The sequence below is a fragment of the Mesitornis unicolor genome, unplaced genomic scaffold (assembly GCF_000695765.1).
Source record: "Mesitornis unicolor isolate BGI_N332 unplaced genomic scaffold, ASM69576v1 scaffold9967, whole genome shotgun sequence".
Taxonomy (NCBI): domain Eukaryota; kingdom Metazoa; phylum Chordata; class Aves; order Mesitornithiformes; family Mesitornithidae; genus Mesitornis; species Mesitornis unicolor.
The window spans coordinates 299,950-322,300 of NW_010195773.1; the positions used below are offsets into that span (position 1 = coordinate 299,950).

A 22,351-nucleotide genomic window follows, 5' to 3' on the forward strand; every position below is an offset into this window, starting at 1 on the left:
CATTTGTAATTTTTTAAAGAGCTTTGGCTCTTTGGTGCCAAAAGAATCCTGGTTTCATGGCAGTTGTTTCCTAACATAATTAGACGCACCCAAGGACTGTGTAACCCCAGAGGAACACCTTGCACACAAAGGATTTTGCAGCAAACAGATTCTTGGCCCTGACTTTGACCTGTTTAAAAATGTAGCCAGTTAAGACCCTCTTGAAAAAGGGGAAACTGGGATGATATGGAGCACTGAAGAGCAGCTTGTCTTTCCAAACAAAGGGGTGCAATGAAGTACCCAGTGCTCCAGGAGAGCTCTGCCTAGCTCACCTCTCAGCTTCCTCCAAGGCTGTGTTTGTCCAGCACTGTGAATAAGCCAGCACAGCCTTAAAAAACATTCAGCCCCTGGGATGGGAGATGCAATATACGGGGTGGGACCCTGCATTAATACGGCTGTCTTGCAGGTGGGAATAGCTGCAGTCCTGCCTTGCTCTGTCAGACAGATGGTTTTTGTTGTCACAGCAGCAGGAGAGAAGAGAGGTAGCTCAGAGCCTCTGTTTCTTCACCTTTGTTTCAGCTGTGCAGAAAGTTAAAAGGCCAAAGAAGCAGAAGCAGGCCTTAATTTAGGACACAAACACTGAGTTTTGCACTCTACCTGAGTTTATTAGTGCAAATTTCCATGGTTTATTCAGTTCCATATTACTCTAAAGTGAGTCTTAAATCAGAAAATATCATGGCGAAGTACAAATGGTGCATTTTAGTGTGTTGCTTTAAACAGAATGGAAAAAAACCACTTCATATGCAAAGGAAATTCTTAGCCTGAAGAGAAAGACTTTTATGGTAGACTTCCAGAAACAGGAGGTGCAAGCAGTATTCTCTGCTCTGCCACAAGTTTCCTGCATGAAAGTCACTTAGGCACAGTTTAAGTAGCCTCCCATCGCTCTTAGGTGATTGAAACATCCTTCACATTCAGCTTCCATACACAGTGGACCAGCACCTTACTTACACCTTGTGAATCACCCTTTGCAGGTACCTCCTCTTCCTTCTTGACTGTGTAGGGATCCTGGAGGAATTGCCATATTGCCAAAGTGCCTCCAGATGCTTTGAATTACCTTGCTGGGCTTGATACCTCCTACTTTGGCACTGCAATACCTTGTATAGGCACTTAAAGTGAGCAGCCTGAAAATTACTCTAAGTCTCTCCGCTCCTTAGTCCCCCATCTGTGAAATTGGGATAATAGCACTTCCACCCGCACAAGAGTGCCGCAGAGAGAAATATAATAAAAAGTTTGTGAAGTTCTCCAGTATGATTGCAATGGGAGTCATATAAGAACCTAAAATAGATTGAAGCCAGTGTGCCATTCCAAAGTTACTATTTAAAATCTTTATCCCTTGGAAAAGAATAAGGTCCATTAACCTTTCACTGTGTGCATCAGATTTCAACCAAATGCATCCAGTCCATTAATGGGCTTTATGTACCGCAGGAGTCCTGACTGAAGGAAAGAGAAGTCAAGACAGAGAGGTATTAGAATGATTCATCTCTAGCCACATCAAAAATAAAATTCTGAGAGCAGATAAGTGGTATGTAAGTGTACACATATGAACAGTATGTGAACATTTATGTATGTTCACATATGTATGTCCATCTGTATAAGCACATAAATACAAACACACAGAGTCAAAAAAGTCATAAAAATAGGAAAAAAAATGGAAGGAGAAAGATGGCAGGGGAAGCTGCAGTTCCTGAAAGCAGAAGAGGTTACAGAAAGCAAATTCCTGACAAGAGAAGAATATGGTCAAACAGTGATGAAAATGGTAGGGATAAAGAAAACATGAGAACAGAGAACAGCCTTTGAATAAGAGAGTTAGTAGTCAAAGTATTATTTCTGATTCTCTTAGTTCACGGTAATCATTACCTTTTTTTGTTGAGTGTTGAAAAACTACATTTGCAAACATACTGGAAACCCTTTTTAATGAAAGCTGGAATAAAAGGCCTAATGAGTTTGTGGAATTTCCAGCACTGGAAAAGCTTTAACAAAGACTTATCAGGAATATCCTAGGCAGAGTTGATCCTTCTTTGGACACAAGAGTGTGGACCAAATAACATTTTGTAGCCTTTTTCAGCTCTACACTCTGTATCTTATGATTTTCACTGATGTACAGGGTTTGATGGGTTTTAACTTTGTCATAGGAAAATATGTGAATCTGAAGATATACCAACTTGTGTCAAGTTTACAATTGATGTTGAGAAAATCCCATCAAATTTAACCATATCTTGATGATTACACTATTTCTCTGTGTCCTTATTTTTTCCCTCTAGGTGGAAAAGTTTGGAAAGGCACTGAATTATGCAGAAGCAGCACTATCGTTTATTGAGTGTGGAAATGCAATGGAACAAGGTCCAATGGAATCTAAATCCCCTTATACAATGTATTCAGAAACAGTTGAACTCATCAGGTAGGAAGGGAAGAGATGACCGCAGGGGTTACTCTGTTTGTGCAAACATGCTTACCCACATTATCACATAATTCCCTAGATACAGTAAAAGGAGTAGAAGTTAAGTCTTCCCAAGTGCCTGACCAGTCATATTAATATGTATGTATTATCTCTGATTTCTATGGAAATTGAATCAGGAAACTGTAGAATGCAAAAAAACCAAACAAAAACAAAACAAAAATCCAAAGCTTTTCCTATTCCCTGAGTTGCAAATTATTTCGAGTTCCATGGTATAAGTCTTGTGCTACTCAAAAGGAAAAAAAATAATTATATATAATACCAAAACATTCTCATGGAGTGGTAGTTTGCAAAATGTTACGTGTTTAAGACTGCCATTTAATGGTTACCTGAAAGAAGATGTGAACAGTGATAGAAAAATGGACGCTCAAGGTGGATTGAAGCAGTCCAGTTCACACTAAAGCAGAGCCCTTCATTTAGTCACCTTCAGGGTCTGCTAAGCAGGACAGCCTAAAATTCAATCCCACCCTCAGTCCCTATGAAGAATATTTTATCTTTTAAGTCCTTTCCTCTATGGTTGGTACTAATAGCTAATATTATTGGCTGTATTGTAGAAAACACAAGAGGTCAAAATCATCCCAGCAGTTGAGTGACTCTCTCTGCAAGCGAGTGAGCCCAGCCACACTGGCAGAGAAAGCTGCACTGACAGTGACCGTGGCATCATCCCTCAGGACAGTCAACCACACAGCTCTTGTCTTTTTAATTTCATATTCATAACGGAGCAAAGCAACTAAAACAGTTGCATTCTTTTGGACTTAGTGTTGGTGCAATGATTTTCTTGCTTGTTAACAATTCCATTGCCATTTTACTCCACTTAGGGCTGTCTTCTCATGCATTTCAGTGGATTGAGGCCAGCTTTCTAACTGGAAGGTTATTATACAAAATAAAATACTTTTTTCAGTAAGAGACTAGTACATCCCATCTCTGCAATTCTTCCCTTATTTTTTGTCAAAAGGCAGAAAGCTCTTTCTTTGTCTGCCCTGTCTTTTCTCATGAGAGTAAATACATGGTCCTAACTCTGGAAATTAATTTTGCTTGCAGATCCATAGCTTTCAATAATGTGTGGAGCTGTGGTTGTGTTTAGTGTGAATTGCTGTTGATCTCACTTGCTGCAGCTCAGAAAAATAAATGGCTTACTAGGTATGCCTGTTCAGACAAAATGTTCATACCGAATCTTTGCACAGGTATCAGGATTAAAGTTTGAAAGCAAAGATAAGAAAAACCACAAGCAGCTAATTACAGGGAACAGGTATTTTTCTGGAAGCGAGCCCAGAAGTGCTGTGTGTTGTCCTAACCTTGTCCATTGTTCAGGTATTCAGCTGGAAGCTGAGATTTCCAGAAACCAATTTGTGATTGCATAGCACATACTCTCTTGAAACAGCAGTGCTACCTCCGTGGATGTTTAATATTTATAGAATTTGAATGTAATGTCATATGAGCAAAAATAGCTCTGAGCCACATGTTCCCCCTCCGCTGTGCGCTACGTGGAGGAGCAAATCTGGGTAGACGTGCTCGGAACCGGCAGGGCGAGGGCAGCACCAGCTTCAAGGCAGGCTGTCATCTGCCTTCAAAGGCTCTGCAAACCTTTCTGCGTGAACTCTGTGTAACTGGGTCTCCACAGCAGCCGAGGTTATTTTGGTAGGACAGCATCACCTCGCCAGCTCGGCTCCCCTCTGGGCTGATGGATGTTCAAGAGAGTTACTGCTGTTTCAAGAGTGCAGGGAGGCGCTGCTAACGGTAAAACGGCTCTGAAACACCACCAGAAAAAAGCACATGTACGCCTGGTAACTTGAGCGAGTATGTGTAAGGGGGCAGATCAAATGACGTTGGCCAGCTTAGCTCTCTGATCAGTAATATAAAGCTGTCTCGGTTAACTCACATTGGCTTTTTTTCCTTTTGCTTAAGGTATGCAGTGAGACTAAAAACCCACTCAGGCCCCAGTGCCACGCCAGAAGACAAGCAGCTGGCAGCGTTATGGTTAGTAGATCACGATTTCCTCAAAAGGCTCCTTTTCTGCAGCAAGCTAGTTCTTGAAAATCAGATGCCGGACGCAGCCAGATAGGATTATGTTGTCTATTAAAATTAAGAGAATAACTTTCTACTCTGGGAAGGTCCAGCCCTTGTATCGCTGTACCAGGTCTGCATTCTGTCTGTGAAAATAAGTAATTCGTACTTATTGACTGTGACAGGTCAGCTATGGTACGTCAGCGTAATTAATTTTTAAATGCCTGATGGTTTGTTGTTTTTATGAGTGATGTACTTTCGTACCAATAGCTCAGTACTTTCTTTTGTGCCTGACATTTTAGGCTCAATAATCATAAATCATATTTACATTATATTAAGGGAGATATGGTGATGGTGGTAATTAAGCTTCTTGGATTACCTTCTAAATTGAGATTTCTAGAGATATATGCATGCACCTTAGATCCTATAGGAGGGTTGCTGATTGCTAGTAAAATACTAAAATGATATTAAAACAAAATTTTAATTTAATATCTATGTAGTTAATACATAAAATACCTATTACATGGTTACTGATTCTCAGTAAGTGGACATTTACAATCAGCAAGTGTGTTTTTAACATCTATTAACCATCTGTTAAAAATCCTAATTAAATGCATCTTTAGCCTCCATAAACAAGGAGTCCTAATTACTCATTTGTATAAAAAAAGAACAAAATATTTTTTTTAAATGCCCTTTCTTTGTCACTAGTTTGCTGTGCCCTCAGGAAGAGCACATAATGCATTCACAGCTATTGTTTTAAAAACGCCTAGGTGGAAAAACGACTAAAATAAGGTAAAAATAATAATAATAATAACAACAACAACAACAACAACAACAATAAAGCTATATTACATTAAGGGCTGCTCATAACTGCTGGAGCGCTTCAGCGTGCGCGAAACCGCATGGCAAAAATCACGAAGCCGCCGCATCTGTTTCAGCAGAAAGGTCAGGGCGAGGGAAAGCAGACGGAGACTTCTCCGGGCGATGAATAGCCCTCCCTAAATCCCCGTCTGCCAGCCAGCAGATGAGCCGACACCATCTGCATATGCGTGGTACCTGTGAAGGTGACAGAGCGAGAGGGATGGTGACTGCGAGGCCACCGCAGCCCCCGGGCTGCTCCCGCTGCCCCCCTCCGTCGGGCGGGCTGCCAGGCAGCTGGCTCCGCGTCTCCTAAGGAGAGACTGTCCTCCAGCGGCCAAAGGCAGAAATTCACCTTCTGCCTTCGGCGCAGAAAGCAAACTGGCCGAGAAAGCCTGCCTGGGATGTTTTTTTTCTTTCTTTTTCAAAAGCAGTTTGTTAGTTTGAGGGGTTTGCTGAGTTTTGGGCAACTCCTAGGCCTGGGGAGATGGAGAGCGCTCTGTGCTTCCAAACTCAAGGCAGTTTCTCAAAGCACAGTGCTTGCGCTTGGGTCACAACAACCCCATGCAATGCTACAGGCTTGGAGAAGAGTGGCTGGAAAGCTGTCTGGCAGAAAGGGACCTGGGGGTGTTGGTCAACAGCCAACTGAATCTGAGCCAGCAGTATGCCCAGGTGGCCAAGAAGGCCAGCGGCATCCTGGCCTGCATGAGGAATAGTGTGGCCAGCAGGAGTAGAGAAGTACTTGTGCCACCATACTCGGCGCTGGTGAAGCCGCATCTTGAGTACTGTGTTCAATTTTGGGCACCACAGGATAAGGAAGACATTGAGGTGCTGGAGAGGGTCCAAAGAAGGGCTACAAAGCTGGTGAAGGGTCTTAAGAATAAGTCTTACAGGGAGCAGCTCAGGGACTTGGGGTTGTTTAGCCTGAAGAAAAGGAGGCTGGGAAGAGGGGAGACCTTATCACTTTCTACAGCTACCTGAAAAGAGGTTGTAGAGAGGTAGATGTGGGTTTCTTCTCACAAGTTACAACCAACAGGACAAGAGGAAATGGCCTCAAGTTATGCCAGAGGAGTTTTAGGTTAGACATTCTTCTGACTTCTAGACTGAAAGGGTTTCCAAAGACTAGCACAGGCTGCCCAGGGAAGTGGTAGAATCACCATTCTTGGATGTATTTAAAAGCCATCTAGATATGGTGCTCAGGGACATGGTTTAGAAGTGGGCATGGTAGAGTCAGATAACAGTTGGGTTTGATGACCTTAAAGATCGTTTCCAACCATAACAGTTCCGTGATTCTGATGCTTCAGGTTGGCTTCAAGACTAAATTCCGCTTTTAAAAATAAGGCCTCTGCTGCCAAAGGAAAACAAAAACACACCATATTTTTGTTTCAAAAGCTGTGTTACTCTGGGGAAATACCACACTTGTCAATGAAAAAGCTTGCTGGGAAGAGGTGGTGGTGATTCTTGATTTGGAAAATTGATGGGTACACTTAAAGAAAAGAGTTTGTGTGTCCTGAATGGTGATTATCAGTTATTGTGATTTATAATTATAGCTAATAGCCATTAGCCTTTTTTAATTACATAGCATTAAAGGCATATGGCTCTCTGCAGGCTAATGAGGAGCACAGGGTCAGGCAGTTTCAGTACAGCACGTTGAGTTTTTGAGCCCACAGCTGGTTTCCTCTGGGGAACGAATCAGGCAGGTGGCCTAGGAATAGCCTCCAGTCTCCAACACAATCTTCATTCTGGTTTCCCACAGAGGAGTTTGGCCAGTGAAATAGCAAGTCCAGCTATTTCCGGCTGCTGGAAAAGACCACTGGGTGTACACAAAATACACTCGTTTTAACTCTAGCTCATTATAGGGGCTCCAGGCTGTTGTAATTAAGTCCCAGGATAAGATACCCCAAAAGGCTGCCATTGCTTTTACAAAAAGAAATTAAAAAGATTGCGTATGCTGGGTTTCAGGCCTGCAATGATCTTTTTACGGGAGAAAAAGATCTTTCCTTTGGTCAAGTGTGCGGACTTCAAGTCAGAGTCAAGGCTTGCAAACCCTTCTGAGTATAGTTTGCTCACTACCTCCCTGGTAGCGTTTGTCCGTGTGTCCTGTCCTGGCTGTAATATCTAGCCTTGCTCATGAATCCATGGTAAAGTGTGAAGTATGGTAAGCAAGTGGTGATGAAAACTGTAAGCAAGATGCTGTCAGCCTTGCACTCCGTGTCAGTTTGAGAATTTAAGATAAGTAATTGGGCTTTCTGTTCAGGGGTCACACTTTACCTTCTGCTCTCCCTTTTGTTCTAGTTACCGCTGCCTGGCCCTTCTGTACTGGAGGATGTTCCGACTCAAGAGAGACCACGCAGTCAAGTATTCTAAAGCACTTATTGAGTATTTCAAGGTGCATTCTTTATGACATGTTTTTAGATCAGTATGCCATTATAGGAAATACAGCATCTTACTCAAACAGTAGCTGTGCTGGGCTTAGTTCTTCCTCTCTGAACTCAGTAGAGTTTTACCACAGACTCCCATGGCAACAGCTGATCTCCAGTCATTTCTGTTGTCTTCACAAGGGGCCCTCTTTGCAAAATGCATACCATGTCCCTTCATGAAGGATGAGGCATTTATTGTACTAACAAACAGGTATTTTCAGATTATTCTTGGTTGATTGTCTAGTGCTATCCAGCTCTGCTGCAAACAGGTTTTGAAGATTTTGCTCTGAGAATCCCCTCCAGGATTACACTTCCCACCTGTGAGTTGAAGACTTTGTTCTAGATCAGTCCTCAGCTTCAGGGCTTCCACTTAGCAGCACTGATAGGTAGGACAGTGCAGTGGGACATGTTCTTACCCAAGGAACTGGCAAACGCTGACTTCAGCGAGAGTTGTACGAAAGCATCGGAGGGCAACCGTGCCGCCTGCCATGTACTTGACAGGGCACTGCTGCCTTCCCCTTCCTGCTTTGCTTCACCTGCTACTGCTTCCGTTTTCCACTCTCTGCCAGGTCCAAACCCAGGTTATTTTGAATAAGACAGGAAGTCATCATTCAAAGTATTGTAATATATTTTATTTGACAGGCAACCTTTCTCTGGAAATTCTCTCAGGAAGAAAACCTTTCAGTTCATCTCCAAACACAAAACTGGCTTTTCTCTTTCTGGTTAAAAAAATAATATATAGATACAAGTACATACGTACAAGCATTAAGACAAACTCTTTTGAGGGACCTGAACAGCCGTTTGTCTTTGAACACAGGGCTCCTCTGCTGAGGTTTTTTTTTTGTAGAGGGAGGTACCTTGAAATGAAAAACATCCATCTTTCGACATTTTGTTATTAAAAAAAAATCAAATACAAGCATGAATGCTCATGACCAGATTTTGAACAAATGAAGACAGTGAAGGAAATTGACAGATCCGTTATTGTCAAACTGAAATTGAAGTCACTGTAATTGCTTCTAAAAATTTAGCAATATATAATTCAACACGTTACGTTTCTTTAACAATGACTAGATTTCAGGGCAAAGAAATATGTGCCTATTACAGAACTTTATTTTTCTTTACCAGTTCAGAGAATACCCGCATTAAGAACAGGATGGTCAGGCTCTCAACCATGTAAAATATCTCCTACTACCATACAGAAACTGGTTCACAGCAAACATAAAATGGACTTATACTCTGCTATAGCCAAGATGAGCTTGTTTTTTTGCAGAGCTCCTGCTGATATAATGATAGCGCAGCTTCACATTAGAAAGTATTCTCACCTTTGAAAGTAAAAATGGAAAAAAAAATCCATTTGCTATAATTTTCAGTGGAAAACAAGCCAATTCTCCACTCATTTCATATTTGGTATCTAAAAGCTTTCAAAACCAAGTGATGTGAAATGCTGACTGCATTAAGAACTTCTACATATATTATCAGTCAAAGAAGGATTTTAAACCTTGTTACACACATTTGCAGGGAAAATTAGACACACTTTTCTTTTAGAAAAGAAAAAAATATTATTTAAATCTCCTTTTAAGTATTCTGTTTCCATTATTAAAAAAAATAATGCAGCAGAGAATTAAAAAGAAGCCACAGATATTCAGGGGTAGACACATTTGAGAGCACAAAGAAACAACAAGAATGGGTAGCAGTAAGCAAAGTGGGATAAGCAATGATCCCTTTCAACATTATACTCTTTAAAATTCTTACCCCCACACCTTTCTGGTGCAGAACTGAGAGGAGGCTGGAATAATATACCCAAAATATGAGGAAAGAAAAAGATGTGGGGAGTTGTACAGTAAGGCAGAAGTTGGTTACATTTACAGCAAGTATCCTCGACTCCACATCAATTTTCATGTTTTCCTGCATCCGACTCTGCAAGTAAATAACATGTCCTCAGTTTCTATTGCACTAGAAAGATAAAGGCCAGTAGTTCTGAGACACATCAGAAAAGAAAAGAAAGGGGGAAAAAAACAAACCTATTCTGTAAGAGGCGCAAATGCCAAGGATTCCCAGGTTGGTTCTAATTAGGATGGTAAATGAGAACTTTTCATTTTTTATCATTCACACCTTAGCCCTTCCTGCCAAAATAAAGAGAAAACCCATTGAACGAAGAACCCCCTGTGGGACACTCCAAACTTTATTTTTCATACCACTTACCTGGGATGTGGAAGGCCCAGTGTCAAAATGCTGGAAGAATGCCAGGGCCCACACAGCACCAATATGATCGCTGCTAAAATACCGCCAGTGTTGGCATGCTCCTGGAAGAGGTGGGAATGCAAGAGCCAGCTCAGAGGACATGTCAAAACTAAGAAAACAAACTTTTTGAAGAGTGGCTCAGGAGACAGGTCCAGCTTACTGCAGAACAGGTTTAGAGCGGATGGGATCATTGTGTATATGGAAACAGACCTGATAATTCCAGGTGATGTGCAGTTTTGCTGGCCCTGGACCACCAAAATCCAAAAACTAGCACTGAAGTTAAGAAAATTCGGTCCTGAAACCCTGAAACAAAATGTGTTTTCCTAACTGTGAGGCCTGCTAATCATTAGACACAAAACGCAGGAGGACCAGGAGGATAAATAGTGTCTTAGGATTTCTATATGACTGGCTATCCTGTTAAAAATAAAATCAATTTTTAAAGCAATTTAGCTTCTCATAAATGCTCCATGATTGGTGAAAAAGGGAAATTGCAAACTGAGTGTCCTGGGGGATAACTCTTGACCTTGAAATCCCTGAAGCTCTGAAGCCCCTTGTTTATCGTTTTTCCTTCCTAAACCATGGAAGACCACGAGTTTTTGTACTGTTGTTAATGTCTACAACACCTGCAGCCCTCCAGAAACAGCTCTCAAGCTGCAGGACTTTGCTTGATCTCCCGTGGTTGTCAAGAAGGGAGGGTTGTTGCCCAGCACACAATTATCTGGATGTATGGTTTCAGAGGAGAATTAGAGGAAGTCACTTTCCTCTGAAGAGTTAGAAACTGGCCATTGCTGAACATGAGGCTGCAGATGGGATGGACCAGAAAATGTTTGTTTCTTAGACGTCTGTTTTTTACATCCTTCTTTCTCACAGGCCCAGGATTAAATTAGTCACTGCATTTGAGAGAGGGGAGGAGTTTCTCCACAGGTCAAATGGGCATGAACCTGCCAGTAAATTCCTACCAATTCTCATAGATTAACTGCTAGAATAATTTTAGCTATTCAGCTTCCATTATTGTGGACCCCTGAATTTCTCCTGCTCTGTAAATGTAGGACTTGTATGAGGTAGCCACTCCTCAAGCAATTAAATTCTTCAGCACAGTATACCAGTGAGAGTCTTAATGACTGCAGGCACACAGGAGATCACACTGTATGATCTGATGTTCCCTTCTGGGGGTGTCTGGATAACCCTTCAGCTGGAACCACCACTCAACAAGGGCAGTCTCTCTGGCCCTGTGAATGCTGCCATACTCAGACCAGGGGGAAGAGACCCAAGAAGAGCAATCCTAGGAGAGATTCTTGAGCCCGGTGGTTAAAGCACACATCCAAGATGAGGGAGCCCCAGATTCACACCCCTGTCATCAGCCAGGCTGAGCAGACTTGCACAATCCCACAGGTCATAGAAGAAGAACATTTGCCTTTGGGGGCAGGAGAGTGGGAAGAAATCCTTCTGGTTTTCTCTATCACAAGAAATTCCAGCCTAAACCTCACGAAAAGTCCTGGCAGCACGTTCTTCTGAACTCCCAGGATTTCTGCGAAAAGTTTCTGTTTCAACTAACATGCTTTCCTAATTAGCCCCCAGCCCAGGGTGTTTAATAGACTGTGATTTGAGTCTGCGCTGCAGCTTTGCTTCATCACAACATCAAACTAGGTTGAGTGGACTTACTGCATCATGAGACTTCAGTACTTCTATCTACACAATTTTTACAATCTTTACATTTCATTACTTTTATACTGCTTAATGACCTTCATTTCATAGTCCTCTATAAATTATATGCATTGTGAATTTTTTTTTCTGTTACAGAATTCATCAAAATCTGCCCAGAACCCATCTCCTTGGGGTACCAGTGGAAAGTAAGTCACACAGAAACTTACCTCAGATTGGCAGTCAGAAATTGTATTTTCTTACCTGCAGCATGTACTGATACTCTCATGTTTTTAATCTCAACACCCTTTTAAGTAGCTGTATTAACATCCATTTCCAGGAGCACAGGAACTCCATCACCTATGTCCCCTAGCCCTTCTCCAGTCAGCTCTGTAGGATCCCAGGGGAGCACAGGGGCCCCATCCCCATCTCCTATCATCAGCATCCCGCAGCGCATTCATCAGATGGCCGCCAACCATGTCAGCATCACCAACAGCATCCTGCACAGCTATGACTACTGGGAGATGGCTGACAACCTGGCCAAGGAGAACAGAGGTGAGTGAGTCAAGGCACTGGACTATTCTACAAGATTGTCATGCAATTTTGATCAGGAAAATAGCTATTTTGATAGGAATCCTCTTTGCAAAGTAGGACAGCAGAGGTGATTTTTTTCTTCAGTCTGCTCCTAGTCTGTTCAAAAATGGCCCAAAAAGGCAATTTTGATAGCAGTCTCACTCAGAAGCATCTATTTTTTTCCTTTATTTGTCTGGTCAGGACTGCTGCAGACAGGTTACAGACATAGCTGTGGGTAGCATTCACTGCCATCCATGTCATTCTGCAGAGAAGAGTTTGTGGGAGGCAAAGCAGCTTCCCATCCCTCCAAAGTTGTGGAGCTGAATGGGATGCATTTAGCCAGATCACATAAAAAAGCAGGAGCACAATTCCTTTCTGCAGAAGGTATTGACAGCCCCTAGACTTCTCCCCATCCAAGCAGACACAAATGAGAGCAAGGTGCCTCACTCCTTCTTCAGAGCAAACTTTTCTCAGCTGAACTGGTTTCCGTGAGGGAGTGCCTCAGCACCTGACTTGATGATAAAGCATTCCTTGGTTTTCAGGCTAATTTATGTATTTAAGGCCAGGTGCAGGCAGGATTCAAATCAAAATGAGGACACCTAGGTGCAGCTCTGTATATATGAGTTGAGGGGCTAATCTCCCTCTGCAGTTGATGAAGCTTTGTTCAATACAAGCAGCAGAGTTCAGAGGGCTGTTCAGCTCACCCTGAAGGGGAGCCAGAGATGCAATACAGTTGCCTAACCATAGCTGTCAAATGTCATTTGAGGTATTCTTACCTACACTGACACTTCAGAAGTCTCCTGTATGTCCTGTGTTAGATCTGCTGGTCCAGGCTATATGTGTCAAGTGCCTGAGAGCATCTCAAATGGGCACTGCATGCCTCTAAGTAGGCAACTGAATTAAGTCCCTGCTGGCTAGTTAGCCAAATTACTCTTTCGGCTGGGTTGACCATGTTGTACAGGCCTCTATTTCTCTGTCATGGTAGCTTAAACATCTAGCATATGTACAGACAGACACTTGCGTGTAGACTTTTTGATTTAGTTGTCCTTAATCTCAAAATAAATCTTGCCCAGCATCTGTTTTCTTTACCAAGACTCAATAGAAATTAATGAAAAACAAAGCTGAAGAACTCACCATTTTGTTCTTTAAAAAGAAAATTGTTGTGCATCAGTCTGTAGCATCATGAACGACAGGGCTTTAAAATTAATCTCACCAGCACTAAACTTGCATTCTCATGAAATGTTCAGCTCGGCTCAATTTGCAAGAGAATAAAATCTGTTAAAGGGTGACAAGTAGCTAATACAGCTTTGCTCTTCTGATGCTGATTTTTTTCCCCCCTGTAGATTTTTTTAACGACTTGGATGCATTGATGGGCCCTGTCACCTTGCACAGCAGTATGGAGCATTTAGTTCAGTACACTCAGCAAGGACTTCACTGGGTGCGGAATAGCGCTCACTTGTCATAATGACTGTGTGCCATTCACATGGACAGTAAACCTTTCATGGATAATTCAGTTATTCTGGACACTGTGCTACAGAAATAGTCAACCACAGCATTGATCCAAACAAAGGTGAATATTTGTTCAATGTTGAGCAAAATTTTTTCTGAGTGCAGACATGTATGTGTGCATATATACAATATACAATGATGTCTCTTCAGAATGAATTGTTCTGTACCACTCTCCAAACTTTTTCATACACTAGAAAGAACTGATCTTAATGTGCAAAACATACCCTCTCTATTCTTGTGCTGAAAAACTCAGAACCCAAAATCTCATGGGTTGATTGAACCAAGTGCAATAAGCACAGATCCCTGTTCAGGAAAGCTCTCAACTTTAAGCTTGTACTGAAGTCCCGTTGACTTCACTAGAGCTTAGGTTCATACACAAGGGCTTTCCTGAACTGGAAGGGATGAAGGCAAGTCATAGACATGGAGAACTTTTACTGTGAGCATGGACAAGTCACAGAAGTTTCAATATTAATGTGCTGTCTCCCTGTTACTTGCCCACTGGGGCACACAGAGGAGTCGTGTAGTCCGCATTAAGTTGGAGAAAGACAGCATTCCTTCATGTGTATTAAGTTTCAACAAATTGCATGCATTTCTTTGCCTTCTGTCTTTTAAAATAACTTTACCTCTTGTTCAGCTCCTCGCCAACAGTATAACCTACAGTATCAAGCAAAAAGCCTGAAAATAGATATGCTGATAGTGAGAACTTAAAAGAGATGGTGGTAAATTGCACTCTGGTAATGACAGTAAACAGATAAATGAAAAAATACGGCAAACTGCAATCCATTTAGAAAAGAAAATGTGTTAATTTCAGCTGTGTACAGAGAGACATAGAGATATCTATACCAGGTGTTGGCTTTGCATGGGAAGGCTGCATCCCACGGATTTTGACTTTCATATCTTTTTCATCTAGCAAAAGCTTGCAGCATTTTCTTCTAGGCTGTGTGGGAGCATTACATGCAATTTCCTTTATCTGGGAAGCTGAATTTGCTGTTCATCAGGCTAAGAACAGTTTCCTATCATAATCCTCTCACTCTTCATGCATAATCCTCAAGTAGGCTTTAATGTTTCTTGATTTATGGGATGTTTTCAGTTCCTGTTGACAGGCTGTGTTTTTCATTCCAGAAGAATTAATCCCACCATAATTGGAGTGCAGTTTGGGTCAGCTGAGGTCAAGGCCAGTTCTTATCAACTGTGCTTGCAATCAGTACATTTTTGTTCATTGTCAGTGTTTTTTACACATTTAGTTTTCTTTCTTTGTATTGGAAATATAGTTCTTTTGAATAAGATTTGCAGCCCTTACTCCAGTCAGTGGCTCTAGTGACTTCAATGGACTGTTTTTGTCTGATTCACTGACTGGACCCTTTGATTGTTGTTTTTTAATCTAATTTATATATTAAGGAAATATGAGTACAAAAGACTCTTTCAATAGAAGTAGAAGTAGCCACTGATATTGATGGTCGATTGATTGGTCCTTGCTGCCTTTTTCTTTATCCCCTATTTTTGAAAAGTTTTTGGAAGAAAGATACCAAAAAATGTGTCACTTTTTTTTCAGCAAAACACCTTTGGTAACACAGGCTGTATTTACACTGTGGTAAAGAGCGGGCTTTAGAGTACACCGAGCCCCATGTACCTGCACTTTTTACCATAGCTCCAGCTGTTGCTCAGACTCAGAGCATTCACCCTGTTCTTTGAAGCAGCTTAGCAGGGTAGCGACCAAGGGACTGCTCAGTCCCAAGCCATCCTGGGCCGATATTTATGTGCCCCTTGGTGCTCAGATACTTCCCCCCTAGATAAGTCCTGAGCTCAGGCTGCGGCCACCTCTTAGCACAGACTGGAGCGGTATAGTGTGGCTGGCTTTATGAGTGAACACGGACCTGTCTTTAGATGACAAAATATACATCCTCTGAGTCCTCCCATCTCTCTTAACTCTGGCTGTTACTCACCCCAGAAGGAACGCAATTTGGTCACAGATATCGTGGAGAACTTGATTGGTGCCTTTCTGTTTATCACTCGCCTGATCTCCAGCTGTGGAAGTCTGTTGTGCTTTACTACATGAGTAGCAATGTCAGTTGCTTTAATTCCATATGAAGGTACTGTGGGATTCCTTCTTAGGTCAGGAAAGTGAAATTCTGATTAGATTAGCTTCTCTTTTCTTTGACAGTGCCTATGATGTTTATCTTCAGATAAGTTTTGTGGGTTTGGGAGCCCTTACTGCTATTCAATGTTAAGAAATTTTAGAAATTACATCTATTACTTGCCTTAAATGGAGTTTAGTTTTATTGCACATGTGGCATTTGAGTTTCAAATATGGAACTTTGAAGCATGTTTATTTTACTAAGATCGGGATATTTTTCTTAATCACGATGAACTCTTTGTATGGGTGTAATATGTCAAGAAACTTCAAAGAAATGCAAGAATTAATGCTGTCCTGTTGTAACATTTCCAGGTACTAAGGATCTCTTTTAGATTATTGTCCTTACTTGCAGATTGTTCTTATATTGAATTATTCTGGCTAAAATACCCTTTGCTTCCATGGAAAGATACATTGGGTTTTAGGTTTTGTGCTGGCATCATCTGCATTGTCTGATGAGCACACCGAGCCTTAACTTCTGGTAGTGTGACAGGATGAAGTAACAGCTATTTAATATATGTCAAGTAGACATATAAATGGATTAGAGGTTTTGGCTTTCTCTCCACAAGGTTTCTTGCAGCTGTACAGTTTTGGTGAGGTTATTGAGAATACGCTTTTTTTTGCAGACTATTTGCTGTATATGGTTGCTGCTGTTTAGATGACCGAATGTTGCATGGTGACATCAAATACTTCATTTAATCTTCTTAGGGCCTTGTCTGGAAAATTCCATGTGGCTTTAAGGTCTGGTCCAATTGAGCATATGTTCACCATTAAGAAGCTGAATAGTCTAAGGCACTTCACCGTGAGTCAAAGGTGCTCTGTGTGTTCTGGGTGGGACCAGCAGAGACTGCTCTTCTTTGGGGTACCATGAAAGGCGCTTACTTGTTGCAACCTACTGTAAAAGTCCAGGAACATGCAGGCTTCTTTATGCCATAGCAATGTTCAGGTTCATTCTGTAAAAGTGAGGAGTCATTCTGTACAAACCCAGAAGGATTATGCCTGGAAGGAGAGGTTTGCTTACAAACAGAGGCTTCTGAATCAGTCAGGGTTGGTAAAGCAATGGGAATGCATTCAAAGGAACCATGTATTGCAGGTGGATAGAACAAATGCAGAGTAGCCTATAGGATCCTCACAGACAGCGTGATCATACATACCCCTTGGCCTTAATCCTTTATAGTATTCCCTGGTGGCATGAATGACAGGTAAGAACAAAGCATATGCAGAGGTTCTAGTGTGGCCAAAAGCCAAGCATAGTCCTCCCTGTCGCATGGCAGGATACCCCAACCCCTTGTTTGCCTATTTCTTTTATCGAAATATCACAGGGCTCCAAAGGAAGAGACTGTAGTGAACAGAGGACCTTAGGTAAAGGAGGTTAAGAAGACCAAGCCCTAAGTGTAGATACAAACACATATGTACATACTGTAAATCTAAATAGTAATAAAAGTCACTCAGCATGAAGGATATTACTAGTGCCTACCATTGATCATCAAGTACTCATCACTGAGCAGCCATATCACCTCAGAAGTGCAGTAACTGTTATCAAAATAATTTGTGCAGCTAATTAATTTATAAGAAATGCACCTTTGGGACTGTGCCATAGTATCTCTTTTGTAATACAAATGTTCAACCATTTTTCATGGCTACTGATTCAAATCTACATCATTGAAATGTCAGGATATCTTTTTTTCCCTTGATGAGGACATATACTCAGACTTGGCTAATCTGTGCTTAGTTTATCTACCCAAGAGATTTCAGTAGTCACCAGCCTTAACGCATGTACAGTATATACTATTCACTGACTTAGTTGTAGGTTTTAATCCAAATGAAATTGGAATTTGTGAAATGACTTGGATTAATGGGATCTGCCTCAGATATCCTGCCGATGTAACATTAAATCATTCATGATTTTAAACAGGAAAGGTTGAATTTTATGTAAATACCAGTGGATGAATTCCTTGATCTTTTTACAAGAAGATTTTTTTTAAATGAAAAGATTGTCAAAGCAATAGGTTTTTTAACTCTCCTAAATTTTCTGGAGGGTCATGGGTTCATCGTCAAAGCTATTTTAAGAACATCTCCTTCTGCAATATGCCTTGCCTTTACATAATCCTCTTAATGCTTAATATGTCAGAAAGAAATGTTTCTTTTTCACAGCGATAGCAATGTTTCCCTCCCTCATTCAGGGAGAATCCTCAAACTAAAGAATGAAATCTCCTGGCACAATAGAAATACAAACAATGCCTGAAGAATATGGACTTGCTAAGATAAGAATAGAAGTTTGGCTGCCGCAGACCTAACATGCCTCTCACTTTGGTATCTTTTTCTTAGCATTTACATCACATATTTGAACTCATTGTGTTTGAAACTAGGGAATTAGTCTGATTTTCATGTCTTAAAAAAGGCCTGGTAGGTCTGATCACTATCTTAATTATAATTGCAACATTAGCTTATGTGCTGAGGGCTGGGAAGGCATGTAACCACAGATAAATTTGTCAGACTGCCTTCAGAAAAGCATTTGGATGATCTTATGTCTAGTCATTGCTCTAGAGAACAATGTCTCTCACTCAATGTTGTTAGCATTAAAGTTTGGCTGCTCTAATGTCTCTCATAAAGCTGCCATTGTCCCTCAATAAGGCCAAGACTCCATCTCCAGCGTTACTGAGCTATTTCTGCAAGTAATCCCTCTGCCTCCACTTGTCATCTGGCTCTGTTGTTCTTGGTATTCTGCAAGTAGGCCTGCAGTTTCGGGGAGGTTTTCTACTTTGGGAGCCCAAGCTACCTTTAAAATGGGGTGCTGGAGCATAGAGTAAGTAACCCACAGGTTGCACAAAGGGCCTTGCTCCCTCCCCCAAAACCAGCAGCAAATACAGCAAGGCTCCCTCTCTTTTCCAATCTGTGTAGATTGAATCTCACATGCTGTAGCTTGAATCCCAGCCTCATCCCTGCTGCCCTTGAAGGACTCCAGGGGGCCCAAGGAAAACAAGAGAATGACAAAAAACGAGGGTTTCCTCTGTCCCAAGGCACATATTGCTTTTTGGGTGTGAATACAGACAACAGCACGGATCATAAGGCACTCAGGTCTCATGTTTCTCATATGTACTAACACAGGGATACTTAACACTTATCTGCCTCATAGGGCTTTATGAGAATTAATTAATGTTTGCAAATCACTTTGTATCCTCAGAAGGAAAGTGCTGTAGAATGGCTATGGAAAAAACTGCTAAGTACACTGGATGAATTTCACCCCTGAGTCCAGAGCTACAAGACCCTCGAAATCCTTAAATACCACATAAGCTCTCAACGTAAGCACTTGAGTATATAAAACTTGTGCTTAGCGCTGAGGGGAGTCACAGCCTAGGCAAAATTGCCATTCCCAGAGTATCTATAACTTTGATCCTGGTAGAGAGTGAGAATCACAACGGTATGTAATGGGACAAACAGCATAGGTTAACCAAGTGTTGTGTTGCCATCCTATGAATTTCAAATCTTTTTGTGTCTTTGAGCCACTTTGTATTTTTGTGAAAGAAATTTGCCTCCCCAGCTGTACCAAATTTGTTTCTTGTAACAGCCTTAGAAGTATTCAAATAATTTGTTATTCCAAATCCAGCTTCAAATAATTTTGAATCGATGGATATTTTCTTTCACAATGCTGCATTGCAGAGGGGACTAGTTGCTTAACAAAACATTTAAAAAAAGTCTCCCTCAAAATAAAGTATGTGTCTGTTTGTGTTGCACGTTACCAGTAACTGAGCTGAGAAGTCCGAGATATGTTGGGAGCACAATGTTGAGGGAATTACCTTCCCAAATCACACCATTGCTAGCCAGCATCCCAGGGCCAAGCTCCCAGCTCTGTTCTGACACATTAACCCTAGAAGTCATCAGTAAAGCACTTCACCAAGAACTGAACACCAGCCAAATAACAAAATGTTTCTAGTGCTGCTCATGTTATTCAGGCAATACTAACTAACAAACCCTCCCTTCCTCAGCACTAGTGATCCTTTCTCCTCCACTTGGCATTCTTAGATATGGAATTCTTGCCCTGTCAGCAGACATGAAAAGAAACACTTCCTGTGGGAATAAGCTAGACATAGATAACATTTACCAAAGGATAGGCCCTTCTTAGTCTTTTTCTCACTTCTATTTCAGAAAATATTTGTGTTGAAAAAGGATTTTTTCATTTGCAATTTAGATTTATCATAGAATCAAAGAATGGATTGGGTTGGAAGGGACATTTAAAATAATCTTGAATTCAGTGCTCTCGCCATGGGCAGGGACACCTCCCACCAGACCAGGTTGCCCAAAGCCCTGTCCAACCTGGCCTTGAACACTTCCAGGGAGGGGGCATCCACAACTTCCCTGGGCAACCTGTGCCAGTGTCTCCCCACCCTCACTGCAGAAAATTTTCTTCCTTATGTCTAATCTAAATCTACCCTCTTTCAGTTGAAAACTGTTGCTCCTTGTCCTGTCACTACAGACCCTGGTAAAAAGTCTTTCTCCATCCTTCTTATAAGCCCCCTTCAAGTTGAAAGGCCACAATAAAGTCTCCCCAGAGCCTTCTCTTCTCCAGACTGAAGAATCCCAACCCTCTCAGTCTTTCTTCACAGAAGAGGTGCTCCAGCCCAGGCGTTCCTTTTTGTGGCCCTCCTCTGGGCCCACTCAAACAGGTCCATGTCTTTCCTGTACTGGGGACCCCAGAGCTGGATGCAGTACTCCAGGTGAGGCCTCACCAGAGCGGAGTAGAGGGAGAGAATCATCTCACTTGACCACTGGTCACACTTCTTTTGATGCAGCCCAGGACACAATTGGATTTCTGGGCTGTGAGCACACATTGCCAGCTCATGTCCAGCTTTTCGTCCACCAGTACTCCCAAGTCCTTCTCCACAGGGCTGCTCTCAATCCCTTCATACTCCATCCTGTATTGATATTTGGAATTGCTCCAACCCAGGTGTAGGACCCTGCACTTGGTGTTTTATAGTTTTGCACAAGCCCACCTTTCCAGCCTGTCAAGGTGCCTCCAGATGTCAACATCCATTTGGTGATCTGTCTTCACCCATGACAAACAAGTCCATCTTCCATTTGCATAAGGTGTTGCATGCGAAGATGGGGACTTCTGGTTGCGGTCTCACACCTGTGGAAGGACATTTTTTTAGGCCATTAAGGAAACACAATCAGCCTTGCAACAAGTCACTGGGGTTAAATAGCAAGAGAAGGTGGAATGGAAGAGAAAAAAGGGGCTGATTTAAATACAGAAGATGGGAGTTCACCTCGTCTCATACTGAAGGTCTAAAATAAGCACAATGAATCACACCCTAGAAGTGCTTGTTTCTGTCCACTGGCTACAAAGGGAATTTAGGTGATGAAGTCAGATACAGAGGTGCTATTCTACCCCAGGTTTACAATCGTACCAGTTGCTAACGAGTGCCTGCTGAAATTGGGAAACATCTTGGGATGCAGGATGGGGCTGAGATCATGTTGGGAGGGAGCAGATATGCAGGAAAATAGGTATGTGGCAAATACATTTATTTCTGAATGTTTAAAGCTTATGTTTTAGACTTGGACCATCCTTTGTCCACTCTGTAATTTACTGGACTCAAATCCAAAGAAGTAGTTTCTTGAGGACTGAATGTACATGTTTCTTCTGTTAAGGTTACTGAAATATCAAGAAAATGTATCTTAAAGTTTAGTAAACACTCAAAGGCACTTTTTCCATATGTTGTCTGGAAGTAGTGCTGGCTTCCTTTTAAGAAAAGAAACAGTTTTTCTGTGTATGGTGAAAGATTGGCTGTGAGTCCATGAGGCCAATATTACTCTTTTTTAATGGAAATTTGACAGCATTTTTCAGTTCATTATGTGAAAAAGGCAATTTTATCTGTGACGGACATCCTGTAGGCCATCCAAGGCCACCCAAAGCTTCTGGCCTGCCTGCAGACCAGCAGGCGCATATCAGCTCTTAGGCCTGGCCAGGCAGCGTCCCTTGCTGTCGGTGCGGGCAGAAAGAGCAGCGTTCTGTAGAGACCTCCAGAGCAGCCAGATTAAGGTGTGCTTGCAGTGCCATTGGCAGGCTCTCTCTTTTGGGGAACAGCAACAGGAAGGGTGGGAGCCAAGGCAGAGGAGCCAGGCGGTGGGATAGCTGCTCTCCAAGATTAACCTCCGGTCCTCCTGTGCAGGGACATCGCTCCATGCAGACTGTGGCAGATGGAGACCATGACCAGTGTAACAAATCATGGGCACATGCACACAGCTTTTTTGGGTGTATTATTAATGGAAACCTGGACTGTGGTGGTGTCCACTGGCTAGGGCCATATTGCGGTAGGCATCCTACAGAGACCCTCTTCCATGAAGCTGCCACCATGCAGAAGCTAAAACCAAACCACGCTGCAGGTGGGTGAAGGAAGACGGTACGGGGCAGACAAAATAACAGGATGCTTAAATTTGTCATTGTTTCTCCAGACAGTTGAAGTAGTCCTAATTCCATCACCA

At 42.0% G+C, this 22,351-nt stretch overlaps 1 protein-coding gene across 1 annotated transcript in view; it reads left to right on the forward strand.

Annotated features, from left to right (window-relative positions):
• AFF3 (AF4/FMR2 family, member 3) overlaps window positions 1-14,279 on the forward strand; it is a gene marked incomplete at its 5' end in the record, with an annotated part of 268,426 nt that extends 254,147 nt beyond the window's left edge. The window contains 6 exons of the mRNA XM_010188239.1: window positions 2,301-2,437; window positions 4,400-4,471; window positions 7,652-7,745; window positions 11,818-11,867; window positions 11,999-12,213; window positions 13,575-14,279. Of these exons, the coding sequence (XP_010186541.1) occupies window positions 2,301-2,437; window positions 4,400-4,471; window positions 7,652-7,745; window positions 11,818-11,867; window positions 11,999-12,213; window positions 13,575-13,696 (690 nt within the window). The remainder of the gene's footprint in view (window positions 1-2,300; window positions 2,438-4,399; window positions 4,472-7,651; window positions 7,746-11,817; window positions 11,868-11,998; window positions 12,214-13,574) is intronic.
• Between the last annotated feature and the right edge of the window lie 8,072 nt (window positions 14,280-22,351).